At 41.7% G+C, this 27,117-nt stretch overlaps 1 protein-coding gene across 5 annotated transcripts in view; it reads left to right on the forward strand.

Moving 5' to 3' along the window:
* EXOC4 (exocyst complex component 4) overlaps positions 1-27,117 on the forward strand; it is a 578,416-nt gene that overhangs the window by 212,811 nt on the left and 338,488 nt on the right. The window contains exon 10 of one of the 5 annotated variants that reach the window (XM_043520890.1): positions 20,967-21,028. The exons of the other annotated variants lie outside the window; for them this stretch is intronic. Coding sequence (XP_043376825.1) covers positions 20,967-21,013 — 47 coding nt within the window. The 3' untranslated portion in view covers positions 21,014-21,028. Of the gene's footprint in view, positions 1-20,966; positions 21,029-27,117 lie in introns of those variants that run through there. 5 annotated transcript variants of the gene reach the window in all.

Here is a 27,117-nt window from a genome sequence, read left to right on the forward strand (position 1 = left end):
ATTCTATCAAGGTTTTGTACAAGTGGTTGGTTTTTTTTAATCTATGTTTGGGGCGTAAAGAACGTAACACACATCCTTTTAAATCAGGGCTCCTCAAACTGTGATCTAAGGCTTTCAGATAGACTGTGAAGCCGTCTCTTGATTCTCAAAGTTCAGCTGTGTGTGTGATTTCCTGGCCTCCTATGGAATCCATCCCAAGCCTTTGTAGAAAGCTGTCCTCCTTAAATGGCCTCTCTACATTCTGCTGCTAGGAACTTAAATATCATGGTGATGGACATGGTATAAGAACTTGATTAGAATAGAATTGGTTTGCTCCTTTGGGAAGAGTCAAGCAGGCTTCATTTCAGATCAGTTGGGAAACAAAACAAAAATTCCGTGTTAATAGTCATCTCTGTTGTGATGCCTACAAAACTCATCTGTTGATAATGGGTAGGCGGTTGGTCAGATATGCCTACTATTTACTGTGCGAAACCTGCATATTTCACTGTTACCTCATACTACCTAGCCCCATTTGTTTGTTGCATCTTGATTGTAAACTATGTAGGATAGGGGGCTGTTGTTAATTTCATATTTTTACAGAGCCTAGCACAATAGGGCCTTAATCCTAGATTGCAGCATTTAGATGCTAATTGAATACAAATAATGAAAACAAAGAAAGAAAGTAAAGTAATTTGCTCAGCCTAACAGCAGTCAGGAGTAGCTATTCTGTCAGTTTAAGGTCTTGAGTAGATTATTGTGCAAATCAGGAACAAAGTTGCTTTTTCATATGGTTGGTCTTTGGCCCAAACGTCAGTTTCATAGTTGTCCCACAAATAAAGAGGAAAATCCTGTTAGGACCGTACAAATAATTTTTTCCAGTTTAATGATTTTCAAATCTCAAGCATGTTTTTGTGGCGAATAAAAGTAATCATGTGAAAATAAAAGGTACGCTGTAAATTTCCCGTACCAGGAGAATGGTGGGTGGACTATTAGGGAGAGGTGTGGGGAGGAGAGAGAAGCTTTCTTTCTGTATTGAATACTGTGAAGCTCTCAAAGCTACATGGAGTTTTAAATCATGTGGACAACAGTACATTTTTTCACTATCTTGTTTTATTGTAGCTGACGTTTGGCAACATGAAAATACTGTCGCGGTGTCAATGGGATTAAGGAGTATATACTCTCGTAAAGGGAAGTTGATCTCAGAGCAGTTGAGGGATTGGGATAGTTTTGTAGTGTGTAATCTGTTCCACATTTTATTCTACTCTTCTCCTTTATATCATTCTCCTCACCATAGTATCTGAGCATCTTGCAAAAGTGCTTTTAAGGGTATCTCTACACTATGAGCTATGGAAGTGGTTCCCGGTTCACACAGGCATACTTGCGCTAGCTCACATCTGAGCTAGCATGCTAAAAATAATAGTGTAGTTACAGTAGCATGCACAGTGGTAGTGGTAGCAGGAGCTACTCTCCCTACATACACACCCAGGCCTGCTGACCAGGAGCGGGGTGGGGGAAGCAATTGCCCAGGGGCCTGGGCAATTTAGAAGGGCCTGGGGGCCCCGGCTGCTGCCGCTGCTGTAGTAGCCGCGGCTGGGAGCTCCAGGCCCTTTCAAATTGCCTGGGCAGGCTGCAGGGCTCCTGGGCACGCGCGGGGTTGTACTGGTGGTGGCGAAGGCCAGCGGGCGGGCATGTGGAAGCCCTGGAAGAGCTGGCAGCAGCTCGCTGGACACCAGCCAGCACAGGCGCAGCACGGCCCAAATATCAGGCAGACCATGTCCCCCTCTTTCCATACGCCTGCAGTGCAGGATACCTACTACATGACTCACCCCACTATATACGACCTTTCCCCTGCTAATGTGGGACCCTCCTCTCTAACATCCCTGATGAGCCTTTCTCTGGAGCTGGAGCACTGTCTCCCTGGTTCAGAAGTGTCCCAGGCAGGATCACACAAGACGGCCACAATGTGATTTTTGGGTCCACTTCTGCAAACTTTGTCCGCCCACGAGCCCTCCTGCTCTCTCTTGGTGGTTTAACTTTCCTCCTTTGGTCACTGCTGGGATCCTGGCTGTTGTTCGGGGGAGGGAGGCCAGAAAGCAGGAAGGACATTCCCGGTTTCCTTAAACCAACACCTGCGAGCAGGAAGCTTTTACAGATCTCCCCAGGAGGAGCAAGACTTGTAAAGGTAAGCAAACTGTATCAAACTGAATTTCCTCTTGTGTGTGTCAAGGGGGAGCATAGGAGAGGTCCGATGCTCATTTGTTCTCAGCACTGCCTCCCACTCTGTGCACAGGTCTAACGATTCAGGGGAATGGATGAACTCTTGGGAAGCAACGTAGTCATCCTCTGACTCCTTGGGAATTCTTGAGCTGAGCAGCAGCACCGCAAAAGTTGTCTTAGCTGAAAATGACCTGCGTTTGTGGGGTAGGAGGACAGGGTGATTGGGTACAAGGAACGTTTCTGCTTCATCAATCACCGGTACTGATTTACGCCAGATTTCGAAGGCAGTGGTGGTGGCTGGGGTGGGCAGCTGCCTGGGTAGCGCCAAAGCCTCCCTCTGGAGCAAGAAGGCAGCCTGAGCCCATGAGCAGAGGGGCGACAAGGCCGGGGGCAGACAGCAGGCTTGGGGGAGGAAGGGGAAGAGAGATCACCCCGCCAACCCCCACCCAGCAGCTGGGAGGGTCGCTGAGAAGTGAAAAGCAATGCAAATGATTAGCCTCCAAAGGGAGGTGACCTGCATCCAACGTTTTCCCTCTGCATGGCCAGCCTTTTCCCCCCCTGCTGTTTCAGGCAAACCTCCCCAAACCCCTTATACGCACTGCCCATGCTGCTCATTTCCCCCCCTCTTTTCCCCTGAAGGAGAGGAACGTGTTCTGTTAAACACCTGCAAAGTGAAGCAGTCATTAGAGGAAGGAGAGAGACCAAGTTTTCCTGAAGGACCCCTCCCTCCATTTCTGAAAAAAGAAAAGGAGTACTTGTGGCACCTTAGAGACTAACCAATTTATTTGAGCATAAGCTTTCGTGAGCTACAGCTCACTTCATCGGATGCATCTGAGTGATTTCTAGCGTCTCTTTAAAAAGGGGTTTGAAGGAATGTAAAGGGAAGTTTTACATTCTCATTCAGCAGTGTCGGGCACTCCCGTTTCATAAGAATGCTGTTAGTGTGCTCTCTTTCAATGTATTGCTAAACTGACCCTTCCTACTGCTGCGTAAAAATGCCAGTTGTTCTCAGACTGGTGGAAAATGGAGATTCCATATGATGATTGCTCCAGTTCATTGATCACTGTTGCTTTTGTTGTTTACAGCTATTCAGATTAGTATTCTGTTCTCATTACCCTGCTGCTCTAGAAAAATGATTCTTACCCTTGCACAGGAATGAAAGCTCTTGTCTTACCAGGTGACAAACAGATATGTAAAAACAAATCAATAGTGTCCATATTCAGTTTTTGCTTCGAGAGATATTTTTAATGGAGACTGTAGGGATGGAGATAGAAGAAGCTCTAAATTGGAATAATGCACCTTTATTATAGACTTTTGGCCCCATTTTCCGAGGTGTTGGACACCCACAAACCCAGCTGAAGTTAACAGTGGCTACATGTGCTCAGCACATCTGACAATCAAGCAGCAGGAGCTGCAGCATCTCTCACCGTGCTCAGCACCACCATCTCATCACAATGAACAGTAAACAGAGCACACAGGAGCTGTTGGTCAGCAATCTTCCCCAAAAGTTTGTAGTCTTCACACAGCCTTGAGAAGCACGCCATACTGCATTCCGTCCAATCAGCCACATCATAAGAATAGCCATACTGGGTCAGACTAAAGGTCCATCCAGCCCAGTATCCTGTCTACCGACAGTGGCCAATGCCAAGTGTCCCAGAGGGAGTGAACCTAACAGGTAATGATCAAGTGATCTCTCTTCTGCCATCCATCTCTACCCTCTGACAAACAGAGGCTAGGGACACCATTCCTTACCCATCCTGGCTAATAGCCATTCAAGGACTTAACTTCCATGAATTTATCCAGTTTTCTTTTAAACCCTGTTATAGTCCTAGCCTTCACAATCTCCTCAGGCAAAGAGTTCCATAGGTTGACTGTGCGCTGAGTGAAGAAGAATTTCCTTTTATTTGTTTTAAACCTGCTACCCATTAATTTCATTTGGTGGCCCCTAGTTCTTACATTATAGGAACAAGTAAATAACTTTTCCTTATTCACTTTCTCCACACCACTCATGATATTATAGACCTCTGTCATATCCCCGCTTAGTCTCCTCTTTTCCAAGCTGAAAAGTCCTAGCCTCTTTAATCTCTCCTCATATGGGACCCATTCCAAACCCCTAATCATTTTAGTTGCCCTTTTCTGAACCTTTGCTAATGCCAGTATATCTTTTCTGAGATGAGGGGACCACATCTGTACGCAATATTCAAGATGTGGGTGTACCATGGATTTATATAAGGACAATAAGATATTCTCTGTCTTACTCTCTATCCCTTTTTTAATGATTCCTAACATCCCGTTTGCTTTTTTGACTGCTGCTGCACGCTGCGTGGACATCTTCAGAGAACTATCCACGATGACTCCAAGATCTTTCTCCTGATTAGTTGTAGCTAAATTAGCCCCCATCATATTTTATTTATAGTTGGGGTTATTTTTTCCAGTGTGCATTACTTTACATTTATCCACATTAAATTTCAATTGCCATTTTGTTGCCCAGTCACTTAGTTTTGTGAGATCTTTTTGAAGTTTTTCACAGTCTGCTTTGGTCTTAACTAACTTGAGCAGTTTAGTATCATCTGCAAACTTTGCCACCTCACTGTTTACCCTTCCTCCAGATCATTTATGAATAAGTTGAATAGGATTGGTCCTAGGACTGACCCTTGGGGAACACCATTAGTTACCCCTCTCCATTCTGAAAATTTACCATTTATTCCTACCCTTTGTTCCCTGTCTTTTAACCAGTTCTCAATCCATGAAAGGATCTTCCCTCTTATCCCATGACAATTTAATTTAAGTAACATCGTACATAACATCGTTGAACCAACAGTAGCTGCAGGTGCCATATGGCGCTAGTTCCTGAAAACCTTGCTTTGGCAATCTCCCTCGCTCATCCAACCAACATGTCTCATAAACTCAAGCTTCCTTTGTTTTAATGTCTTGATGATACCAGGTATCACTGCAGTATTCAGATACCCACATGTTTCAAGCACTTTAATTTTCTGCACTTTAGTATTCTGAAATCTGAATTGCTGTCCCTTATTCGTTTTCCTGGGAAAATCCATCACCGGTGTCATAGCATTAACTTTCTCCGGTCATTTTCCCTCATGAGTTGTCCACAAATCAAACAAAAACTAGTTATGGACTAGTTTATAAATCCTGTTTGTGTGGTGGAGATGGGTTAATGCAATGGGGAATTTGGTGTAAAAACTTGTTACAAAATCTGTGGCCTTTTGAATACTTTTTGTCTTCCACCCCTGACGTAAGGGGGGATATGATAGAGGTCTATAAAATCATGACGGGTTTGGAGAAAGTAAATAAGGAAGTGTTATTAACTCCTCATAACACAAGAACTAAGGGTCACCAAACGAAATTAATAGGCAGCAGGTTTAAAACAAACAAGAGGAAGTATTTCTTCATATTTCTGTGGAACTGTTTGCCAGAGGATGTTGTGAAGACTGTAACAGGGTTCAGAAAGGAACTAGACGAATTCATGGTGGATAGGTCCATCAATAGCTATTAGCCAAGGTGGGCAGGGATGGTGTCCCTAGCCTCTGTTTGCCAGAAGCTGGGAAAGGGTGACATGGGATGGATCACATGATGATTACCTGTTCTGTTCATTCCTCTGAACCATTTGGCATTGGCCATTGTCAGAAGACAGGATACTGGGCTAGATGGACCTTTGGTCTGACCCAGTATTGCCGTTCTTATGTTCTTATGATGTTGATACTAAGATCTCGCACCACTCTTTAAAATTACTTTTAGAGTCTCGATTCTGATGAAGCAAACCCTTTCAGGCTTCAAGAATGTAACATAATTAACATCCTTTAAATTCCTCAGTATCTACAGCACACATGCATCCTTTGAAGGAACAATAGTATTGATGGAATTTATGAACGATTTTTAACAGCAAAATGTATTATTTTTGAAACCTCATAATAGCATCTTAGTCTTCAAGATCTCTAATTAAAATAATCTAGCACACTGCTACACAATTCGTCATGTGCAGCGGTTTCTGTGTAGGAAAGGCCCAGGATGGAAATGGTGTATTTTTATAATTTGGGATTGAGGTGTGTTAGCACAGCTGTGAGTGAAGTTGGCACTGCTACTATGTTTTGTTCAGACCAGAGTTGTTCATCGGTTGCGTTCACAAGCATTAAATGTACTTACTTTTATATATTTATGTTTTTAGAAAAGCCCATTTTAACATGCTATGACTTCTAATGTACATGAAGGCTCAGTAATGTAAAAAGTTAAAGGAAAATTTATCCTCCTTAAAACTCAGTGTTTCACCTACTTCTGTTTTTGGATTGCTTGTGGTTTCTGCATAGCACTGACTAGCCCCATCTAGAGTGGTAATGTTGTTTAGTGGGGTAGGCATGGGGCTGGTAGTCATGAATGCCTGAATGTTAATTTTGCTCTACAACTGGCTCTCTGTTTGCCATTAGACAAGCCACTTAACTTTTTTGTCCCATCATTCATTGATTTGTGAAGGAGTGTGAACATTAACGATGACCAGCAATACCTCACTGGATCATTGTGACGAATGATTAGTTAATGGGTGTACAGTGCTGTGAAAACGTGAAGTGCTCTCTACTGAAGTTTCACTTATTTGTTACTAATGGAGCGCTTTATAACCCAAGAAAGGTATTGGGATTACTTAGAGCACTTCTAGATGTTCTTTCTAAAAGGCAGTAATGAGAATTGAGCTCAGACTCTGATTCTGAACTGATAGGCACATTCTGAGCTAGGCAAGGAAGACAGAAAAGGATCTGTAGAAAGGTTTCAGAGTAGCAGCTGTGTTAGTCTGTATCCGCAAAAAGACAAGGAGGACTTGTGGCACCTTAGAGACTAACCAATTTATTTGAGCATAAGCTTTTGTGAGCTACAGCTCACTTCATCGGATGCATGCAGTGGAAAATCTGTAGAAAGTACAGCTATAGCGATGGTTTGTTGTTTTGGATGGAATGGCTAATGTATCATGAGTCTCTGATGTCACACTGGCCTGACTACTCAGGGACTCCAAAACAAAAAGGAGCCTAACATGCCATTATTAATCTTCATGCCTCTTAATAAGAGCTTTTAACTTTCATTTTCTGAGCCATCAACTTTTTGCTTTGAAAGCCCTGGTGACATAACCAAATACGTTCCTAATTAGTTTTAATAATAGGAAGACTTATTAGTGATGTGTGTTGGTCTACTGGGAGAGACCATGATTGAGAGTGATACCAGGGAAGACAATGAAATCAATTTTGGCATTTCAGTGGAATTTCTCTGTAAGACAGGAGCTGAAGAGGGGAAGTGGAGTACAGTCAGTGGTCAGCAGTGAATAGGTTAAATGTGAAGTTTGATCTGCTTGGTTTTAGATTGAGTGGGTAGAGACTGGGAGTGAGGGTTGGAGGGACTCTTAGTGGCATACATAACTGAAGGAGCTCTATTAACCTTTTTTTATGTTTTAGAGAGCCCTAAAGAAAAGTAGGCTTTGTGTACCAAGGCTCAAGAGTTTTTAAGAAAGTGGGTCAATCTGGTTAAATTGTGAATGAGTATTCTCCTGTGAACATCTGTAAACTGTTGAGTTTAATTGGATTGCAGCTGGTGTTGATTGTAGGTTTCTTGGGATTTTTTTTTCTTCATTTACTTTATATCTCATTTCCTCTTTCCTACTGTTTCCTGGTACAGTTTGTTTTTTCTGGTGTGTTTTAAAAAAAATTAAAGAGCCCTAAATAGAAGTGGTTTTATCTGTTAAGCCTTTTTTCCCTTTAAACACCTGTTTACAGTTGAGTGTAATTGGGCGACACCTGATGCTGAGTATGTATGGGAAGAGTAGATGGTGTTTATGGACTGACTTATTGGGTTTTACGTCGTGACATTCTCTCTTTCAGATGCTTTGATGTCTTTTAGAAACAGGTTAGCAAACAGTGTTTGAGGCTTCTTAATGCAGGGTCTGTTCTGAACAATAACTAGTGAAAAGGGCAAATTCCTATTCAGCCTGTTTTGTTTCTTTTGTGCATTTGGAGTCAGAACAGCTGAATGCAATGACAATTGCTTTTTACTCCCGTTAGTCCCGCAGAGCCAACAAAGCTGAGAGGTGACTTGAATTCCGCTCCTTCTAGTGCTTCTGCAGCAGAATTGTTCCAGTCAGCTTCTCACCTATACATTAAAATTTCACCTGTGCGATTGCAGGCAGAATTGGAAGGCATTGTGGTTGTACAGGTAAAGAGCCTAGTTTGGCCTTCAGAAGATGTACTACTCGAATGGATGCACAAGAAAGTAATAATGTAACTTGGTTTTCAGAAGCCAGAGTGAGGATTGCATGGTTACTGTTAACTAGCCATCTTTATTTACATTAGATGGTGAAATTGGAGTACAACAAACATGGAATCCCCAAAGCTATTTTTATAGAGTTACTTTTCAGGGTAGAAAAGCACTTTAACAACGTACTTTAACCCAACTAGCACTTTTCTTTTGTTATTTTTTTTTTTAAGTCACGTACCCCTTATCAGATGTGTTGCACAAATTGTACAGATCCTGGTTTGTGACCCTATGGAATCAGGCCCCTAAAACTATAAGAGAGGTGTATAGAAAATCATAGCATACAGCGGAACCCAAGAACACAAGATATCTTTACAAATGTGTACCTGAGCTTTTGGGAAAGTGCATGACGTGTTACTATTTGCCAAACTCCATACAATTATAAAAAGTCCCTAAGCGTTCCAGGGGTTTGTGTACAGGTGTCTACTAATTGCTGGCTCTGCCAGGGACCAAGATTTTTCAGTTGTTTCTCCTCCTCTGGATGTGGTCTCAGACAGGTAGATGCAGGCTGGAAAGAAGCTGTAGGTATCTTAATGGATAAATGCATTTGGTGTAGTAAAAGTGGGTCTGTCCAGTGTGCTGCAAGATTGCTGGCTTAAAGAGCTGGCCATGGTACTACCCAACATTCAGGTGGGATGGAAGGGTCATAGTTGAGATGATGTCCAGAACACACTGTGGATGCCTCTGGATGTAGTACATAGGAGGGAGAATTTAAGAAATGATTACCATAATCCTAGTATAATCCATGGTTGGTATGGCTATTTGTCCATTGCTAGTGACTATAACCCTTAGAGAGTTTGGAGTTTTCTACTGCCTCTTAGTTAATGGGCCTAATCATTTAGTGTATGCAGTAGAGGCTTGAATTTTTAGCTCCAGAGGTTCTGGGTTCATTCCTTGCAGCCGACCCTGCTGAAGAAGCCGACCTTGTTATGCTAGTTTAATTTGTAATTAGGAAGATAAAGTGAGCTGAATTTCAGATTTTCATATTTTACAAGTATAAGAGACATTATATGGAAACAAATGGAGCTGAAAAGCAGCTGTGGAGAAAATGAGAAATGTTAAGATTAAATTAGTGTTTGCCCTTCTTATGGTCTGTGTATCCTTTTAACAGAAAAATAAAATATAAAATGCCAAAGTGGATGAAACAGCTGATGCAAATGCACTCACTAGTAAAGAAAAAACCTATAAAGTTTAAGGTTAAAATGAAAGAGTGGGAAGACTGTGGAATGAAGTCAAGACAGAATAAAAATGATGCAGAAAAAAGGAATGGTGGAGAAAGGAAAAAAAAGATTGTACAATACGTTTGAACATATACAAACATTTTTCGTAACAAACCAGGAGGAGACAATGTCAGTGAAGGAGTAAATACAGGCTTTCAGAGACTAGGCTAATAGAGCTAGACATAGATTCAAAAAATCATCATATGAATGATTTGGCTCAGGGTTCACAAAGGAAGATGATGGAACAGTTGCCAGAAACAGAGAGAGACGTTTCCTAACGGTGGAAGAAGAAACTATACGAACTCAGGGCCATGCCAGAACAGGTGATCAAAACCCATAAATGACTGGAGTCTGACAAAGCTCAAACTGGATCCTGTCCAGAATTCTGAAGCGGGGAAAGAGAGCCGGGGAAGGAGAGCAGTGCCTGGAGATGACAGAGAAGCTAACCTAACACTTGTGTGTAGTAAATAAGGATTTTTGGTTTTGTTTCAAATCAAAAGCAGTTGATAAAACAGCAATCCTATTTTTTAAGCAAGTAAACACTGATAGAAATAAAAAATGGCAATGGCAATGTTCCTTTAAAGCATGTTTTACCTTTCCTTTGCTTTCTGTTCATACTATCCACTGCTACTCTTTTTATGTTCATATTTGCTGCTGTTCATTCTTTGGTCATGCAGGGCAGGAGTGTGGGAATTGCTAGAGCAGGGGTTCTCAAACTTCATTGCACCACGATCCCCCTTCTTACAACAAAAATTACTACATAACCCCATAAGGGGGGACCGAAGCCTGAGCCTGCCCAAGCCCCGCTGACCCGGTAGGAGGGCTGAAGGCCGAGCCCCACTGCCCTGGGTGGAGGGGCCAACCCCAAGCCTGAGGGCTTCAGCCCGCAGCGGGGGGTCTGTAACCTGAACCCCGCCACCCAGGGCTGAAGCCCTCGAGGTTCAGCTTTGGCCCCGGGCAGTGGGACTCAGTCTTTGGCCCCAAAAGGCGGGGCTCAGGCCTCAGCAAGTCTAATCCCAGCCCTGGTGACCCCATTAAAACAGGGTCTTGACCCACTTAGGAGTCTCAACCCACAGTTGGAGAACTGCTGTGCTAGAAGAAGTGGTCTGTGTGCATGAAGACGCTAGATTGCCAGAAGGCAATGGACTAATACCGTACATCGTGGTTCAATGGTGAACGTCGTTGCCACTGTGTTGTGGCAAAACAGTCGATTTAAGCTCACAATTGTATAACCACAATTAAAATAAACTTGTAGGAACAAATTTTCAAAGACGTGAAAAAGCAACAAACTACTTACAAATAAACACCTAAAATTAATGAGAACCAGAAACTGAAAACTGGGAGATGGTTTTACTTTAGCATGGGGAACAATACTGGTGAAAACTCCCATTGACTTCAGTGGGCTTTGGATCAGGCCTGTGGAAAGTAAAGGCTGAACTGAACATAAGCAGCATTTATCACCAAAGTGTGTGAGGGGTGGTAAATGGTGTCCATGATTTGCTAGAAGTTTATTATGGCTTCTGAAGGTAGTATCCTACAAAAAAGACTCTTTTGTAAGATCATATGAGTATGGTATATGGGATGAGCTACTTGAGCAGTTAAAAAACTAGCTTGGATATTAAAATTAATGTGCCCGATTTGTTCCTTTCATATTGCAATGACCTGGAAAAGTGATATACAGTAATATGATCAAATTTGCTGATAATTAGGGCCCTACCAAATTCACAGCCCCTTTTGGTCAATTTCACAGTCATAAGATTTAAAAAATTGTAAATTTCATGATTCCAGCTATTTAAATGTGAAATTTCACAGTGTTGTAATTGTAGGGGGTCCTGACCCAAAAAAGGAGTTGTGGGGAGGTCGCGAGGTTATTGTCGGGGGGTTGCGGTACTGCTACCCTTACTTCTGCGCTGCTGCTGGCGGTGGTGCTGCCTACAGAGCTGGGCAGCTGGAGAGCGGCAGTTGCTGGCTTGGAGTCCAGCTCTGAAGCCAGAGCTGCCACCGGCAGCAGCGCAGAAGTAAGGATGGTCTGGTCTGGGTGTTGCCACCCTTATGTCTGTGCTGCTGCCTGAAGAGCTGGGCCCTCAGTCCACTCTCTGGCCGACCAGCTCTGAAGGCAGCAGGACAGCAGTAAGGGTGGCATGGTACGGTATTGCCACCCTTACTGCTGCTGGCGGGGTGCTGCCTTCAGAGCTGGGCGCCTGGCCAACAGCCGCCGCTCTCCGGCCACCAGCTGCTGCTCTCCAGCCACCCAGCTCCGAAGGCAGTGTAGAAGTAAGGGTGGCAAAACCGTGACCCCACTAAAAACCATGCAGTCCCCCCTGCAAGTCCCTTTTGGGACAGGACCCCCAATGTGAGAAATGCTGGTAGTCTCCCCCATGAAATCTCTATAGTATAGGTTAAAAGCACACAAAAGACCAGATTTCACAGTGGGAGACCAGACTTCACAGTCCATGACATGTTTTTCATGGCCTCGAATTTGGTAGGGCCCTACTGATAATCCAAAACTGGGTGAACCCATATAAGGGAGAATTCAAGGCCATGAGTACAAGAACCTCATAATGGCTTGGATGAGGTAGGACAGGAACACCTAAAATACAGCCTGAAGGTGAAATTCAGGTCATGATTGTTGCCCGTAGTTTGTGGCGTGTTATATGAAGGGTACAGCCTATGGAGCCGAAAAGCTAGATTTTGATCCTCAAGCTGGTTTAAGTTCGTGACTCGGTTCAAGTCAATTTCTCTCATGCGTATTTGTCCAGATGCAGCCCTTCTGATTATCAGGTTGGACAAAGGGGGCAGGGTTTCTTTAGACTGTTGAGCGCTTGTCGGATGCCTGCTGAACATGTGCAGAAATGGTTTTTCAATTGCTAACAGCCTCATTAAAATCAGGTTTCAGAGTAGCAGCTGTGTTAGTCTGTATCCGCAAAAGGAAAAGGAGGACTTGTGGCACCTTAGAGACTAACAAATTTATTTGAGCATAAGCTTTCGTGAGCTAATGAGTCACATTATTTGTTCCTGTATTTTTGCTGTGACCCTATAAGTTGCATTGATGGGCTAAATTCTGATTGCTAGCTCAGTGGCGTAAAACTAGTGTAATTCAATTTAAATCCTTTATTTACTCCACATTTATAAAAACGGCAACTCCAGTCAGAATCTGTTCCCCTGTTACTCAAAGTGGGTGTAGAAGTAGGGCTATATTTTTGGAAAAGAGGAGAGCTCACCACAGTATACAAAATTCTGCAGGGAACAGAGGGTAGATAATACATGACTATGTAATCTAACATTAAATGCAAGACCAGTGGGGTATGATCTTCTTTAAAGAGATTTAAAACACAATTTCTTTAACCAGAGAACAGTTAATACATGTATTTAAACTGTTGAAAGCAGCAGAAGCAGCAACTGGTATACTTTTAAAAGACTAGCTGAATAAATGCTATGTGTACAGGGGAAAAATATTGCAGGGCAGAAGTGTGTTAACTCAAAGGAGGAGACAGATTTTAGATGAGCTTTTTGGCCTGGCTTTGTCCTAAACTTTCCTCTGTTCCAATTGGATGAAAAGATGATCCTCTTAGTCTTAACGACCATCGCTTTCAGGAATTGTAAAATTACCAGATCTCATTAATGCAGGGCTCTATCATTCATCAAAGCTCTTCTTATGCATCATGCTGGCTTCTTTTCTTTCCACCTCTTAATCTTTCTCTCATTATAACTATGTGTCTGCCCTTTGGACCTAGCTGCTTCCAAGAAGTTGACACCTGCAGAGATATTATTTGGCAAAGATTTGTTAACTCTTTCACAGTTGGAATGGTATGCTGAGCCTTCAGTGGAGGACAAAAAAAATCTGTTGACAGCTGCTGTGTAGAATGAGCGCTGCTGTAAATATCATAGCAACAAAGACCAATGAAGGGATGGCACACTAATGAAAAGTAATTATTTGTATAACTATCCATTGTGTACTCTTGATAAATTATTAGTATAGTTTCCTGCATGTACAGCTGCGCATCAACATTTCTTTTGCAAAGCTCCACTTCGGCGGCTCTCTTCTGATCGAATAAATTTTTCAGATGTGCCTCATGTTTTTGGATAATTCAGGAAAAAAGATTTAAAAATAAGACCAACTTTCCATGGATTGTAGCCCTCAAAGAGGGAACATATCTTTGACGTGTTCACAAAACCTAGTACTCAAAATGATACTAATAGTTGTATAGCTCCTTTCATCTAAAGAACTAAAGCACTTTGCAAACACTCATTTTACAGAAGCACTGCAGTGATCAAGTATTTTAGCCAAATGAATACTGTTTATAAAGGAATTGTCAAGAGTTTTTTAGAAATACCTGTCACTGGTCCAGTGTCTTTGTTCATTGATTGGGGCTCTTATCTCTCTCGGTGGGGGATGCCAATTTAATGATGTATTTTGCTGTTTTAAACCCAGTTTCAGGAGCATATTAGGGCTGAGAAAACCCATGTCCCGTTGCAAGTAAGAATTTGAAAGTTGTTTTAAGTTGATTCTGTAAATATATATATTTTTAAGTTGGCTGATTTGTGAGGTGTCCTACTTCCTCTTAAAGTAACCAAGTCATTTTTATATGTAGTTTATTTTAAAATAACTTTAAAATTTGCATTTGGCATTTGATTTAGTACTGCACTACATTCTTCTTTTTAAAAAATTGCACTATACTCCATCAAGAGAGCACACGTTAAATGGATCAAGGACTGGCCAACTAACAGTCTTAAAAAGTAGTTGTCCAGGGGAATTATAGAATCATAGAAACCCCCTGCACTGAAGTAGGACTAAGTATACCAAGACCTTTGCTGTCAGGTGTTTGTCTAACCTGTTTTAAACAACCTCCAATGATGGGGGATTCCACAACCTCCCTTGGAAGTCTATTCCTGTGCTTAACATCCCCATTTGATGACATAAGGATAGTTGTTGAGGGTTCCACAAGGATTGATACTAGCCCTGATGCTATTCATTGTTTCATCAATGATCTGGAAGTAAATATAGAATTGCTGCAGATGATACAAAGACTGTCAGAGTGGTGAAATGATGTTAGGATAGTCAGTCACACAGGGCGATCTGGATCACTTGGTAAGCAGGGCCCATTCAAACAAAAGTGGGTTTTAATACAGCCAACCACAAAGCCATGCATCTAGGAACAAGGAATTTAGGTCTCACCGACAGAATGAAGAATTGTATCTGAGAAAGAAGTGACTCTGAAACGGAAATTCAGGGTCTGCATTTTAAAGAGAATATTGAAAAAATTGAAGAGGTGCAGAGAAGAGCCACAATATGATTGTAGGACTGGAGAAAATGTCTTTCACTGAGGTATAAGAGCCTTCAGACGAGAAAATACTGGATGGTAAAGGACTATTTCATCTAGTGGAGAAAAGCATAACAAGAACCAATGGCTGGAAGTTGAAACCAGACAAATTCAAATTAGAAATTAGGCACAGACTTCTAACGGTGACCGTGATTAACTATTGGAACAAACTACCAAGGGAAATAGTAGATTCTCCATATCTTGATGTCTTAAAATCAAGATTGGATGACATTTTGGAATATATGCTTTAGTCAAACACAAATTATTGGGCTCAATCCAAGGGTAACTGGGTGAAATGTAATGGCCTCTGGTATACAGAAGGTTAGACTAGATGATCTGCTATGTTTTCTGGTCTTAAACATAATATATTTCCATAAGGAGATTCATTTTTCAGTCATAATCTGCTTCACATATTGTCAACATGGCATCTCCATGTCCTGTTAATGATTTTTTTTTATTATTCTATGTCAGCCAGTTGAAAATAACGGTCTTGTAATTGATTGGCATATCACTTCTGTTGCATTGCAACTCAGAGCAGTGGGACAAAATTAAGGAGTGAATTCCCTCTTCCTCCTCCCTTTTCATTTTTCCCACTAGAAGACTTCCAGGTCCTCTACGGTCCCAACATTTGCTTGAGTTTGTCAACATAACACAGTGATAGGTGGGAGAGAGGGAAATGACTGTTCAGCCACACACTGAGGGTTAGACTTCAAAAGTGCATAAGGCAGTTAAGTACCCAGTTTTTACTGAAAGTTAATAGGAATTAAGTACCTAACTCCCTTTTGGTACTTCTGATAATGCCAGACAGAGTCTTTGTAAACTCAGGCCAAGTTCTTGTCCCCGATCCCTGAAATGGCTATTTAGCTCTACAATTTAATTCAGTGGAGTTTGACTACATTCTTATGTTGCAGAGAGCAGAGGAGTTCCTTAGGCACATGCTTGATTGTATATAAATGAAAATAATTCCTTTTCTTGCCCTCAGCACAAAATGGCATGCATCATGGGGAATTCAAAAGATTTTGGATGACTGACACTCGTTAACTGCTATTCACCTGCTTTGGTGGACCAGTCCTATCTTTCATAACGGCAATCTGCTTTCATGTTTCTTAGCCTGATTTCTCTTGGCAGCCAAACTGGATGTGGTTGACAGATTATGTCTGAAAAGAGCTTTGGTAATTGCTCGATCTGTTCAGCGACTATGTCAATGACAGATGGTCGCACTGAATGTTTAAAATGTTCAGGACTTCTGGATGCTCCTTAAGCTTATGAGCAGCAAGCTTTACCTACATTTCTGCTATCTATTAGCAAAAAAATTAAAATATTCCCGTGCATTGCTGTTTTCCCCCCCAGTCTTCAGGCATGTTCCATGTGGATCTGTGTTTTCCTGATACATTCTCCTTTTTTTTTAGTAGAGAAAGTCTCAAGATGTTACTGCAGACTGGCATAAGTAAGTGCCAGCTGCTCTTCCAGACTCGTTAATGAATTTATTTTTGCCTGAGAACTGCACATATGGCCCAGAGTGGAAATATTGGGGTCTGTAGTTGTTGCGAGGGCTGGCAGATTTCATTTTAGAAGAAATAAATATATTTTTAATCTATGTCAGGGGTTTCTTAACTTTTTCACAGCATTGACCATATCTTAATGGGGAGATTGTGTCATGGATCAGCTCCCCTCCAATTCATAATCACATAACATCCATGTGGCAATGGGAGCAATTGCATACATGGAGAAATAATGTTAGGAAAGTAGCTAATTCATTTGTAGCTGTTTTAAATACAATGCAATTAACAGTTGCAAACAAGGGGAGCCAGCACCCTCTGACCTGCTATTCTTCTATGGAGCACCAGTTGTCTACAATCATGGACTGAGAACTGCTATCCTACAACATATGGCTTGGGAATATAGTTGTATACAGTAGCATATAATAGTTCATATAATGTATGTCTTCCTCTCAGGTTGAAATACTCATTTGGATATACTTATTTATTACTCTTCTTTTTTAAATTTTTGTTTATAGGTGCTTTCAGTCATTTAAGTTATTCTTAAACTTGACCACTGCCTAGGGAACAGAAATGGGCTAAAGCTATTTAGGATCCTCTTTCTTCTGTCAGGTAACTTGATGACACAAATTAGGAAGAAAGATACAAATTTTCTTGAATTTTAATAGGCCTTCTAAGATTTTCTTCCCCCATCTATTTCTAACCACATTATAATATGGTTAGTTCCGTACACTGTGACCAGATTGTCAAGGTGATACCAGGTTCTAGCATAGTTCCTTTGCTGCATAGGTGGAAATGCCAATCAATCCGTGTAACAAGCCAGGCCTCCTGCACCCACCTCAGGTTTCTTTGCATAGTGCCATATGTTAATTTCCAGCTACTTGATGACGTTAGGTCAACCATACCATGTGTCAGACCTACCTGTGCCACCAGTGTGTGGTAAATTGATTTAAAATGACGGTTACTTGCTGTTGCAAGCCATAGCGATCTCCTAAGCACACCATTCTATGGGATAGCTGTATTCTTGTGCTAGCTACATGTCTGGAATAGAAGAGAAGTGGGTGGGAGTGGGGGTTTGTTCTTTAAAATATACCTGTTGCTATGTGTTTATGTTAGAGAAGGTTTTCAGTCCTGTCTCCTTTATTGCACAGTTAAAAATTAAACATTTTTATTGGAGCTCCTCTTTAACATACTGAATATATGGGTTTCAGAGTATCAGCCGTGAGCTGTAGCTCACGAAAGCTTATGCTCAAATAAATTGGTTCGTCTCTAAGGTGCCACAAGTACTCCTTTTCTTTTTGAATATATGGGAAGGTTGTATTCCCATCACTTTGTGCTCAGTCTTAAGCCAGAGTTGCACTGTACGTTCTAATAGCAGAGCCAAGGATAATACGAACCCTCAGGGAAAGTGAACTGACATTTAAAAATACTTTTGAGTAACTTCTGAATGAATAATTGTTTCAGGTGTTGAAGCCAGCACCTGCTCGGTGTGTTCTATCTAAAGCTGCTATTAAAGAGCCGATCAGGAAAGCTAAGCCAGTTGTGATAATGCTCACTAGGAAATAGCTGCATTTGCCAGCATCAGCTTTAGATATAGACATTGGCAAGCTGGCACAAATATTCAAGGAGTATTGGCCCATTTCCATGCTATCCTTTTTAATGATCTTTGCATTGCAGAAGATTTGCAAATTCTACAAATACCATTGTGCGGTACCTCTGTGGTTTGATTGCCACAGGTTTTACTGGTAGTTTCTCTCTTTCCCAAAAGCAGCTTCTCCAGGTTCTTGGATCTGCCAGTGGTGGGGCTGTTGGGCATTGCCCTAAAGCAGCCCTCAGAACAAAGGACACTTTGCCTTTTGGTCCAGTATGTTCTGGATATTTGTTCCATATGGTAACTGAGGTGAGAGGAACCAACTTCTCTACATATTTATTTTAAAGTTTTCCCCTTTCTGCACACAACAATCTGAATAAAAATAAGAAAAAGAGCAAAACACACCCATCTGGTCTACCTGGCAGAGCATCATAGCCCCCATAGGAGACCTTCCAGCTCAACACAACAGAGAAGAATCCAGTAAAACTAAACCAAAAAGCAAAATTAAAACATCTCAGTCTTTTAAACTTGTGGTTCATAGAATCATAGAATATCAGGGCTGGAAGGGACCTCAGGAGGTCATCTAGTCCAACCCCTTCTGCTCAAAGCAGGACTAATCCCCAATTTTTGCCCCGATCCCTAAATGGCCCCCTCAAGGATTGAACTCACAACCCTGGGTTTAGCAGGCCAATGCTCAAACCACTGAGCTATCTGTCCCCCCATCACACACAGTCCTGGCAGGTTGAGTGGGTGCATAGTAAAAATGTACCATACTCAGGGGTCATATGTAAAGTGGCTAGGAGAAAATCTAAGGCAGTATGACATGAAACTTCTGCCAGTCCTTCAGTTTGTAAGTTGTATCAGTTTAGGTTCCCTTAAACCCATTTACAATGTGTAACTTATACCCCTTTTCAGATCAGCTCTGAATGTGAGCATAGTGGTGTGTTCAAAAGCTTGTTTTTAAATGAGGAAGTAGTCCTTTTGACTTTCCACAGTACCAATGATTGAAAAGTGCAGTTTAATTTTCAGAGTCTGGGTATTTTTCTAAGTGGTTTCTTATGTAAGCAACTACACATTGCTATCTTGCATGCCAGATCTTCTTTCCCATCTCTCTTCCATTTGTGGCCTGTGATTCTATAATAGACTATCAGCTGATCTGAGAGAGATACTGCAAGATCTTTCAGCATTGGCCATGGATTTCAAATTTTGCCAGTAGTTAATTGGGTAGCTGTGTTACCTGATGTCCTTCACTGACCCTCACTAGTCTGTCTCATAATGTTGTTCTCGGGATATATTTTAATGACTATCTTTTAGCCACTGTGTTTCTTGAAATTGTAGCAGTGGTTACAATAATAATATTAAAGTAACTCACTTGACATGCTTTCACTTTTGAGTCCAGCTTTTAATTAAACAGCTCATTTCAAAAGCCATTGCTAGAAAAGTTGCCAGAAGAATTACATTAATTTGAGAATATAAGGCCAGAGTTCCCTGTAGTTAGTTACAGCTGCAAATGAATGTAATATTGAATTTAATTGAGGACGCTACTGGCACTGTTGTCCATCATACAAACCAATACCTTTTTGTTGTTGCTGTAGCTTTCCTCCAGCCTGAAAGTGATGAAATCTTTAATAAATGTGTGACTGCGTGGGGTCTCCTGGGCTCGTGGTAAATACCAAGCACCAAGATACGGTTGAAATTAATTTGGAAACATAAAAATGTAGCACAGAAAGAAAAATAAAATAAAATATGTAAAATAAAAATAACCCCCCTCAAAGTCATGGAAAAGGGATGACTTTGAAACTGTCTGTAATTATTGTGCCCCAAACTCTGCGTTCAAGAGTGCTTGTTAATCCGAAAAACCTCCAGGATTACATAAATAATGAAAGAGCTAAAAATGCCTTGGTTTTGTAATGTAGATGAAGGCAAGGTGTCATGTCAGGACCACATTTACATACTAGAATTATTTAGTTATCCTGTCTTGCCCTCGAAAGAAGTGAAATGATTATAAATATTCATAGGCTCAATTAAAATATTAATGGCACACTGATACTTTTGTTTTAGGTCTCCAAACACCCGTAAACAGTCTCATTTAAATATGATGAAGAGTGTAGGGGATAGCGTGTAAGGAGCAAGAATTGTCCTTTTGCATGGGGATTCACGCTTATCCTGAAGTTACAAGTAAATAAGTTATTTACTCTGTGTTTACCGAGCAGAATGCAGTAGTTTAAAAAAAAAAAAACCTTTGTTACAATAGTTTGATACAATACTACATGTACACATGTAACTCCCACTGACAGTCATGGGTATTCGGGTAGTTTAAGAACTGCAGGATCAGGTCCCTAATCAACGAATTATTGAGGTCTACTATCTAGTCTGGGAACATGTGTAATTCCATGGACAAGTTTATGATAGGAAGGTAAGGGAGATGTCATTTGATTTGTAAAAATCTACCAAATCATAATTTCGGTGGTGTCATACTCTGTGGCATGGCACAGGGGAATCACTCTCCTCCTCCCCGCCCCGCCGCATGTCAAGTTCAAGGTCCTCTGATTGGTGGAAATTGTGAATAAAGTATTGTCGGACGTGGGTTGAGTTAGGTATCATTTGAAAGCCCTTTCTCCCATGAACACTATGGTACCAAGTATGGCAAACCTAGAACAATTACCGGTGTGTAGATATATATTCAAGAAAATATTTACAAATCAAGCTCTTTTTAATTATACTTTAACACAGGGGTGCATTGCTTGCATAAAAAGACATTCATCTTTGGTAATCCTGTGGAAATTAGCCTTGACGTGCAGGACTGAAAACATTTATTCATTAAAGTTATCATCAGTTTTGTCTCCATCTAGGACACTACTGCTAGACATGTTGTTCCACTGATCCTCATCCACACTGCATTTGCACATCTCTGTACAAGGCAGGCTGCTGGCCAAACATTTGCAGGTTGGTGAGCATCTGGTCTTTAAAGCACATGGGGATTTGATTATCTGACAGCTTGATTTGGGAGCACATGGTATTTCACACACAACCGGTGTGATCCGTCCCTCCTCCAGATCCCATCCATGCCCGACAGAGGAGGCTAGTTTTGGATGTGCTTGATCATCCTGGAGCCATACCATTGCTTGATAATTTGCCTTCTTGACAGCTGGTGTAAATGCATCCCTTGTTGGTGGCAATTTTTCCAAGCAAACTGAGCTATCAGCGGGGCTAGCAGATATGATTGGCAGGATGCATACAAGGGTCATTTTCTGTGGCACCTCAAGTAGTGCTGAGTTAAAGACTGACCATGTTGTAATGTACCTGACTCCTGAAATGGTGTGGTATGGTAAGTCCTGGGTGTCCAAATCATTTGATGGTCCATCTTTATCTCTTCAGCTGAAGCCATATTCAATGATTTTTCGCCTGTGGAGTACATCTCACTTTTGCATAATAACTATGTATGGTCAAGGTTAGTGAACACAGAATGCTTTACTATAGTCTGTTTAACTGATGCATAAATGAAAACCGGACTTAATGGTTCCAGAATTTTTGCACCTTAGTAGGCAAGTGAGTCATGAAATCAGGAAGTTTGTTCAAAGAATGGTTCTTTGCTGGTCTAGACAGCCCTTGAGACTGGGCTGAGTTGTCCCCATTAATATGCTTCTGATAGCAGACCATGACAGTAGCATGAAGGGTACCTTTGCTATCTGCTGTATCTTCAAGGAAGTCTAAGTTATCAGCAGCACAACATATAAACCTACTCTTGATAAGGTCTGGGGTAACATACAACATTTCCATGTGGCAAAGAACCTCATTTGCAATTTCAGTCTCCAGGTGGAGTACTTCATTATAGTCAATGGAGGAGGCAATGCCATGCATAAGCTGCACAAGGAATTTGCTATGGGTTTTGGAATGAATTGTTAAACCAACAGCCACGTGTAGAATTTGATTTATACCTATGTCGCACAGTTGGGGGGTGTGTGTGTGTATGTGCATGTTGGAAACCTTGCTTTCACTCAAGCACTCGTACATGGTGCTTTGTGATAAAATGGCAGCCTTGTGTTCCATTTGCTCACTGTCATACTTGCTGGTGCTGATGTCACTGTGAGTGCAGGTCACATGATATTGTTTTTTCCGGTTAGTCAGCAGCTATAGATCCCTGAAGTGCCCACGTACTACAGGATGAAATGCTTTTCCATAAGAATTTAGCAGCTGCAAACAGATCTTCCTATTACTGTTGATACAGCAGCATGTGGTTTGTAGCTTTTAAGGATATGCTTTTGATTAATTTCTGCAGATAGTTTTTAGTAATCCTGTGCCCATATTCCACAGTTCATCTTCAGTAAGTGCTTTAAGAGTCTTTCTGATAAACATTCATTCCCCCTTCAATCCTAGTCAAAGCACACATTTCTCTGTACTTTGCCTCTGCATCGTCATTTTCAACACCATTTTCCCATCCATCAGAGTTCTGTGAGGCAGTTTATGAGCTCCAGTTGAGTTGCAGTTTGCAGTAGTAAAATCAGTATTTGTTTCTGTTGCTTTTACCTTTTGACCCAACATATTACACACATTCTTGGTGTAACACTCAATGTGATATGCAATGTCATATGCGTGAGCATCTTTTTGGTCATTGCACCCACTTAGCATTACTTTCCGTGCAATGTTCTCACTAAGAGAGACTGCTTCGTACAGTTTCATGTGTTGGAACTGGCCTTAGTTGATGCCTTTGGGCTTCCGGCTTACTGCAGAAGAAGCAGGTGTTCTTCTCAAAACGCATGCCATAGGACTTAGTATAAGGCATGTCTCCCCCACAGCTGGCACTTGTCCCACCATCTCCAACTTTTTCCTGATGCTCAATGTACTTCGTCTTCAACCTTGCCAAAATCTGTTTGTGGATACGTTTCTTATAGCATGTAAGGTGCCAACAAGCATTGTGTTTAACCAGGTTTTCCACTGTGGTATCAACTAATCAGGACTCTTTCTATCCCCATTGGTGCCTAAAAATGATCCAGATCAAAGTAAAAACAAAGATTTTGTAATAAATTACTTTGAGATTGTAATTAATTATGTTATGTAATGTATGGTATGTAATCAGACATGACAAACCCATGTTAAAAAACAGAAATTGGGCTTGTTTTTGCCTTAATTGCCTTGTGAGTTGCTTGTTGGCTAGTTTTTGGCTTGTTGTTTGTTTGGCTTGTTGCTTGTTGTAGCTTGTTGCTTCTTGTTTTTTGATTGGCTCCCAGCAAGGTGGGGGGATGGGGGGCAAGCAGAGGCAAGGGGCAAGCAGGGGCAAGGGGGGAGAGAGAGTTAGGGGTGCACAGCAGGCCCACCACAGTCGCAGACTGCATGCCGGGGGGATCTAGTCACGTAGAGTGCAAAAAGAAAAGGAGTACTTGTGGCAGCTTAGAGACTAACCAATTTATTTGAGCATAAGCTTTCGTGAGCTACAGTTCACTTCATCGGATGCATACAGTATGCATCCGATGAAGTGAGCTGTAGCTCACGAAAGCTTATGCTCAAATAAATTGGTTAGTCTCTAAGGTGCCACAAGTACTCCTTTTCTTTTTGCAAATACAGACTAACACGGCTGTTACTCTGAAACCTCACATAGAGTGGGGATTCTTAGAGATTGGCTTCTTTTGGCCTTGTTTTGAAGTGGGATTAGCTTGATTTTTGGTTTATTGTGAAAGTCTGGGTGCTTATTTAACGTATGAAAGTTGACAACTGAGTATGTAATATGTGCATATCATTTTGGATGGATTCCAGTAATCTACCCAACTCGACCCATTTCTGATGACATCGTATTATCAAAATTTCCACCAACCAGAGGGCCTTGAGCTCGGAGCCAGGGGGCAGCAAGTCCCCTCTGCCATGCTACAGCAGGTGACACCATTGAAATTCTGTAGATTTTTACAAATCAAAGGACAGCTCCCTTACCCTTCTATGACTAAGTTGCCCATGGAATGAGATTATCCTACATTATGCTCCCAGACTTGTCCTCCTTATGTGCCTAAAAGCCCCATCAATGGCAGTGAGGAGCCACATCCACTTGTTATGAGAGGGAATAGATCCCAATGATGTGTGAATTGCTTCTTCAGTTCCGTGACCCCTTTCAGATGTGGGTTATTGATGTGACACTGGAGGAATTCACACACATGCTTACTGCACCTGGTGCAAGACGGCTTTTTCAGCAGTGTGCTCTGTGTCATTTGTTTCTAGCATTTGTAGTATCCAATGGCTCCAGCTGTCTCATGTTTTACTGATGATCCTATGTGATCACAGCACATATAATTGACCCTGGGCACTTTAAAATAGGTTAATTTAAAGCCATCTCTTTGCAGTTAAAAATCTCCGAATTTAAGTGGTAACAAAATGTACCTGGAAGTTCACCCTATTGGATCTCTCTCTTGAAGACAGCCAGTAAATATTTCACATGATTGAGCAGATTTAACTAAAGGAATAAAAAGGCAAAATAGAAACCCGAACAACAGATGGTTCAGAAAAGTTCAATGAAGCCTCAGATTTGAATTTTTAATAAAGACATCTCCCTAGAAGAATGGAAAATAGGCATGCAGCATTCAAGAAGGTACTATGAAGGAATGTACTGCCCCTTTAAGGGACATGCTGGAACCTACATCTGGGGCAGCCTAGGGTGTAATCAAGGAGGTTCTGCCTAAGGGCTGCCCTGTGAAAATGAGGAAAAGAAGCTGTGAAAGAGAGGGGAGTAGAAGCCATGCGGGCTGCAGTGGGTGATGGTGTTTTTCTCTCAGACTCTGAGAGACCAGCCTAATCAGAGACTTTGTTTTGTGGACTTGGAGTTGGGGGCCTAACCAAGTTCCTCAGGTGAGGACCTTGTGGACTGTGCCTTGTAATTTCTTCTGTCCGGAAGCCTTATTAAATAGGACATGATGTTTTGTTAGTGGGTGTTGGCTTCTCCATTCCCCAGGATGTTAAAGAAACCTATTGCCATACCCACATCGCCATACTGGACTACAAAGGGGCGTGCAGAGGCTGCCTGCACCTTTACAGGGTCATATATATACCAGTTATTTTGCATCTTTCCTTACAAATTTGGAGTAAGTATGTTTCATTCACATATAGAAAAACAAATACAAAGCCCCCAGACTAAACTGTGAGGTGAATGTGAAAATAACCTTTATGTTGATAAGTTGTTTGGGAGTAGGCATGGTGGAGTAGTGGGTAGAAATGTGTTTTATATCTTGTCTGAGCAGGTGGGCAGTGGCCCATTCTTTCAGATGCTGACATAGCCTAATTTTACTTCTATGCTAGGATACTTCAGTGTCTTCTCCCTAGGACCTACTGTGAAGCTCATGCAAAAGTTTCACTAGGCCCCATACACCACAGCTCGTTTCCTGTTTGGGACGCAGAGCCTATTACTTGATACTCTGTACTCTACATTGATTTCCCCTGCAGCCCTGGGCTTGTTGCCAGGTTGTCCTCCTAACCTTCAAACTTCTTAATGGGCCAGGGCAAAATTCCCTCAGGAGGCCACCTTTCTTACAATAATAGAATTCACAGCTACAGCTGAGGGCACTCATGATGAAAATCTCAGTGGCTGAAGCAGGGTTTCTCAGCACAATGCAACTCCCCTACTGGATGTTTTCTTCTCACCAGTGGAACATCCTACCACTAGAGATCAGTCAGATGGCTTCTCGCCTCCTTTACTGCATGATACTTAAGTACTGACAATGTTTTTGGCACTAGATGTGGCATAAAGACAGTCCTTGCCCCAAAGAGGTTACAATATGAAAGCCATTCACAGTCTAAAAGATTGGACATGCAGCAGTATGTAAAAAAGGGACCTTCTTGATCAACATATCTGCTCCCTGTATGTTGTCTAGATCCTACTACTTGTGTCTGGGGCCTAGATGCTGTGGTGAATAGCACAATATGAGTATGTACATAGTCAGTCATAGGTTTCAGAGTAACAGCCGTGTTAGTCTGTATTCGCAAAAAGAAAAGGAGTACTTGTGGCACCTTAGAGACTAACCAATTTATTTGAGCATAAGCTTTCGTGAGCTACAGCTCACTTCATCGGATGCATACTGTGGAAAGTATAGAAGATCTTTTTATACACACAAAGCATGAAAAAATGGGTGTTTACCACTACAAAAGGTTTTCTCTCCCCCCACCCCACTCTCCTGCTGGTAATAGCTTATCTAAAATGATCACTCTCCTTACAATGTGCATGATAATGAAGGTGGGCCATTTCCAGCACAAATCCAGAGTTTAACAAGAAAGTCTTGGGTGGGGGGGGGGCGGGGAAACAAGGGGAAATAGGTTAACTTGCATAATGACTTAGCCACTCCCAGTCTCTATTCAAGCCTAAGTTAATTGTATCCAATTTGCAAATGAATTCCAATTCAACAGTCTCTCGCTGGAGTCTGGTTTTGAAGTTTTTTTGTTGTAATATCGCAACTTTCATGTCTGTAATCGCGTGACCAGAGAGATTGAAGTGTTCTCCGACTGGTTTATGAATGTTATAATTCTTGACATCTGATTTGTGACCATTTATTCTTTTACGTAGAGACTGTCCAGTTTGACCAATGTACATGGCAGAGGGGCATTGCTGGCACATGATGGCATATATCACATTGGTGGATGTGCAGGTGAACGAGCCTCTGATAGTGTGGCTGATGTTATTAGGCCTTGTGATGGTGTCCCCTGAATAGATATGTGGGCACAGTTGGCAACGGGCTTTGTTGGAAGGATAGGTTCCTGGGTTAGTGGTTCTGTTGTGTGGTATGTGGTTGCTGGTGAGTATTTGCTTCAGGTTGGGGGGCTGTCATAGCCGCTTGCTTTAATGAAGGAAGCAAATTCTTATTTCGGTTTCACCTGCAGAGGAAATATAGCTACGTGAGAATGAGTTGAATTCTGTCCTGCCTTCTGCATCATCCACTATATTGTCAGCGATGCTCTAGTTGCAGGCCCTTTAATATTGGCAATGCTGCACGAAGATGAAGATACGCATCTTGATTTTT

The sequence above is a fragment of the Chelonia mydas genome, chromosome 1, assembly GCF_015237465.2.
Source record: "Chelonia mydas isolate rCheMyd1 chromosome 1, rCheMyd1.pri.v2, whole genome shotgun sequence".
NCBI classification, from domain to species: Eukaryota; Metazoa; Chordata; order Testudines; family Cheloniidae; genus Chelonia; species Chelonia mydas.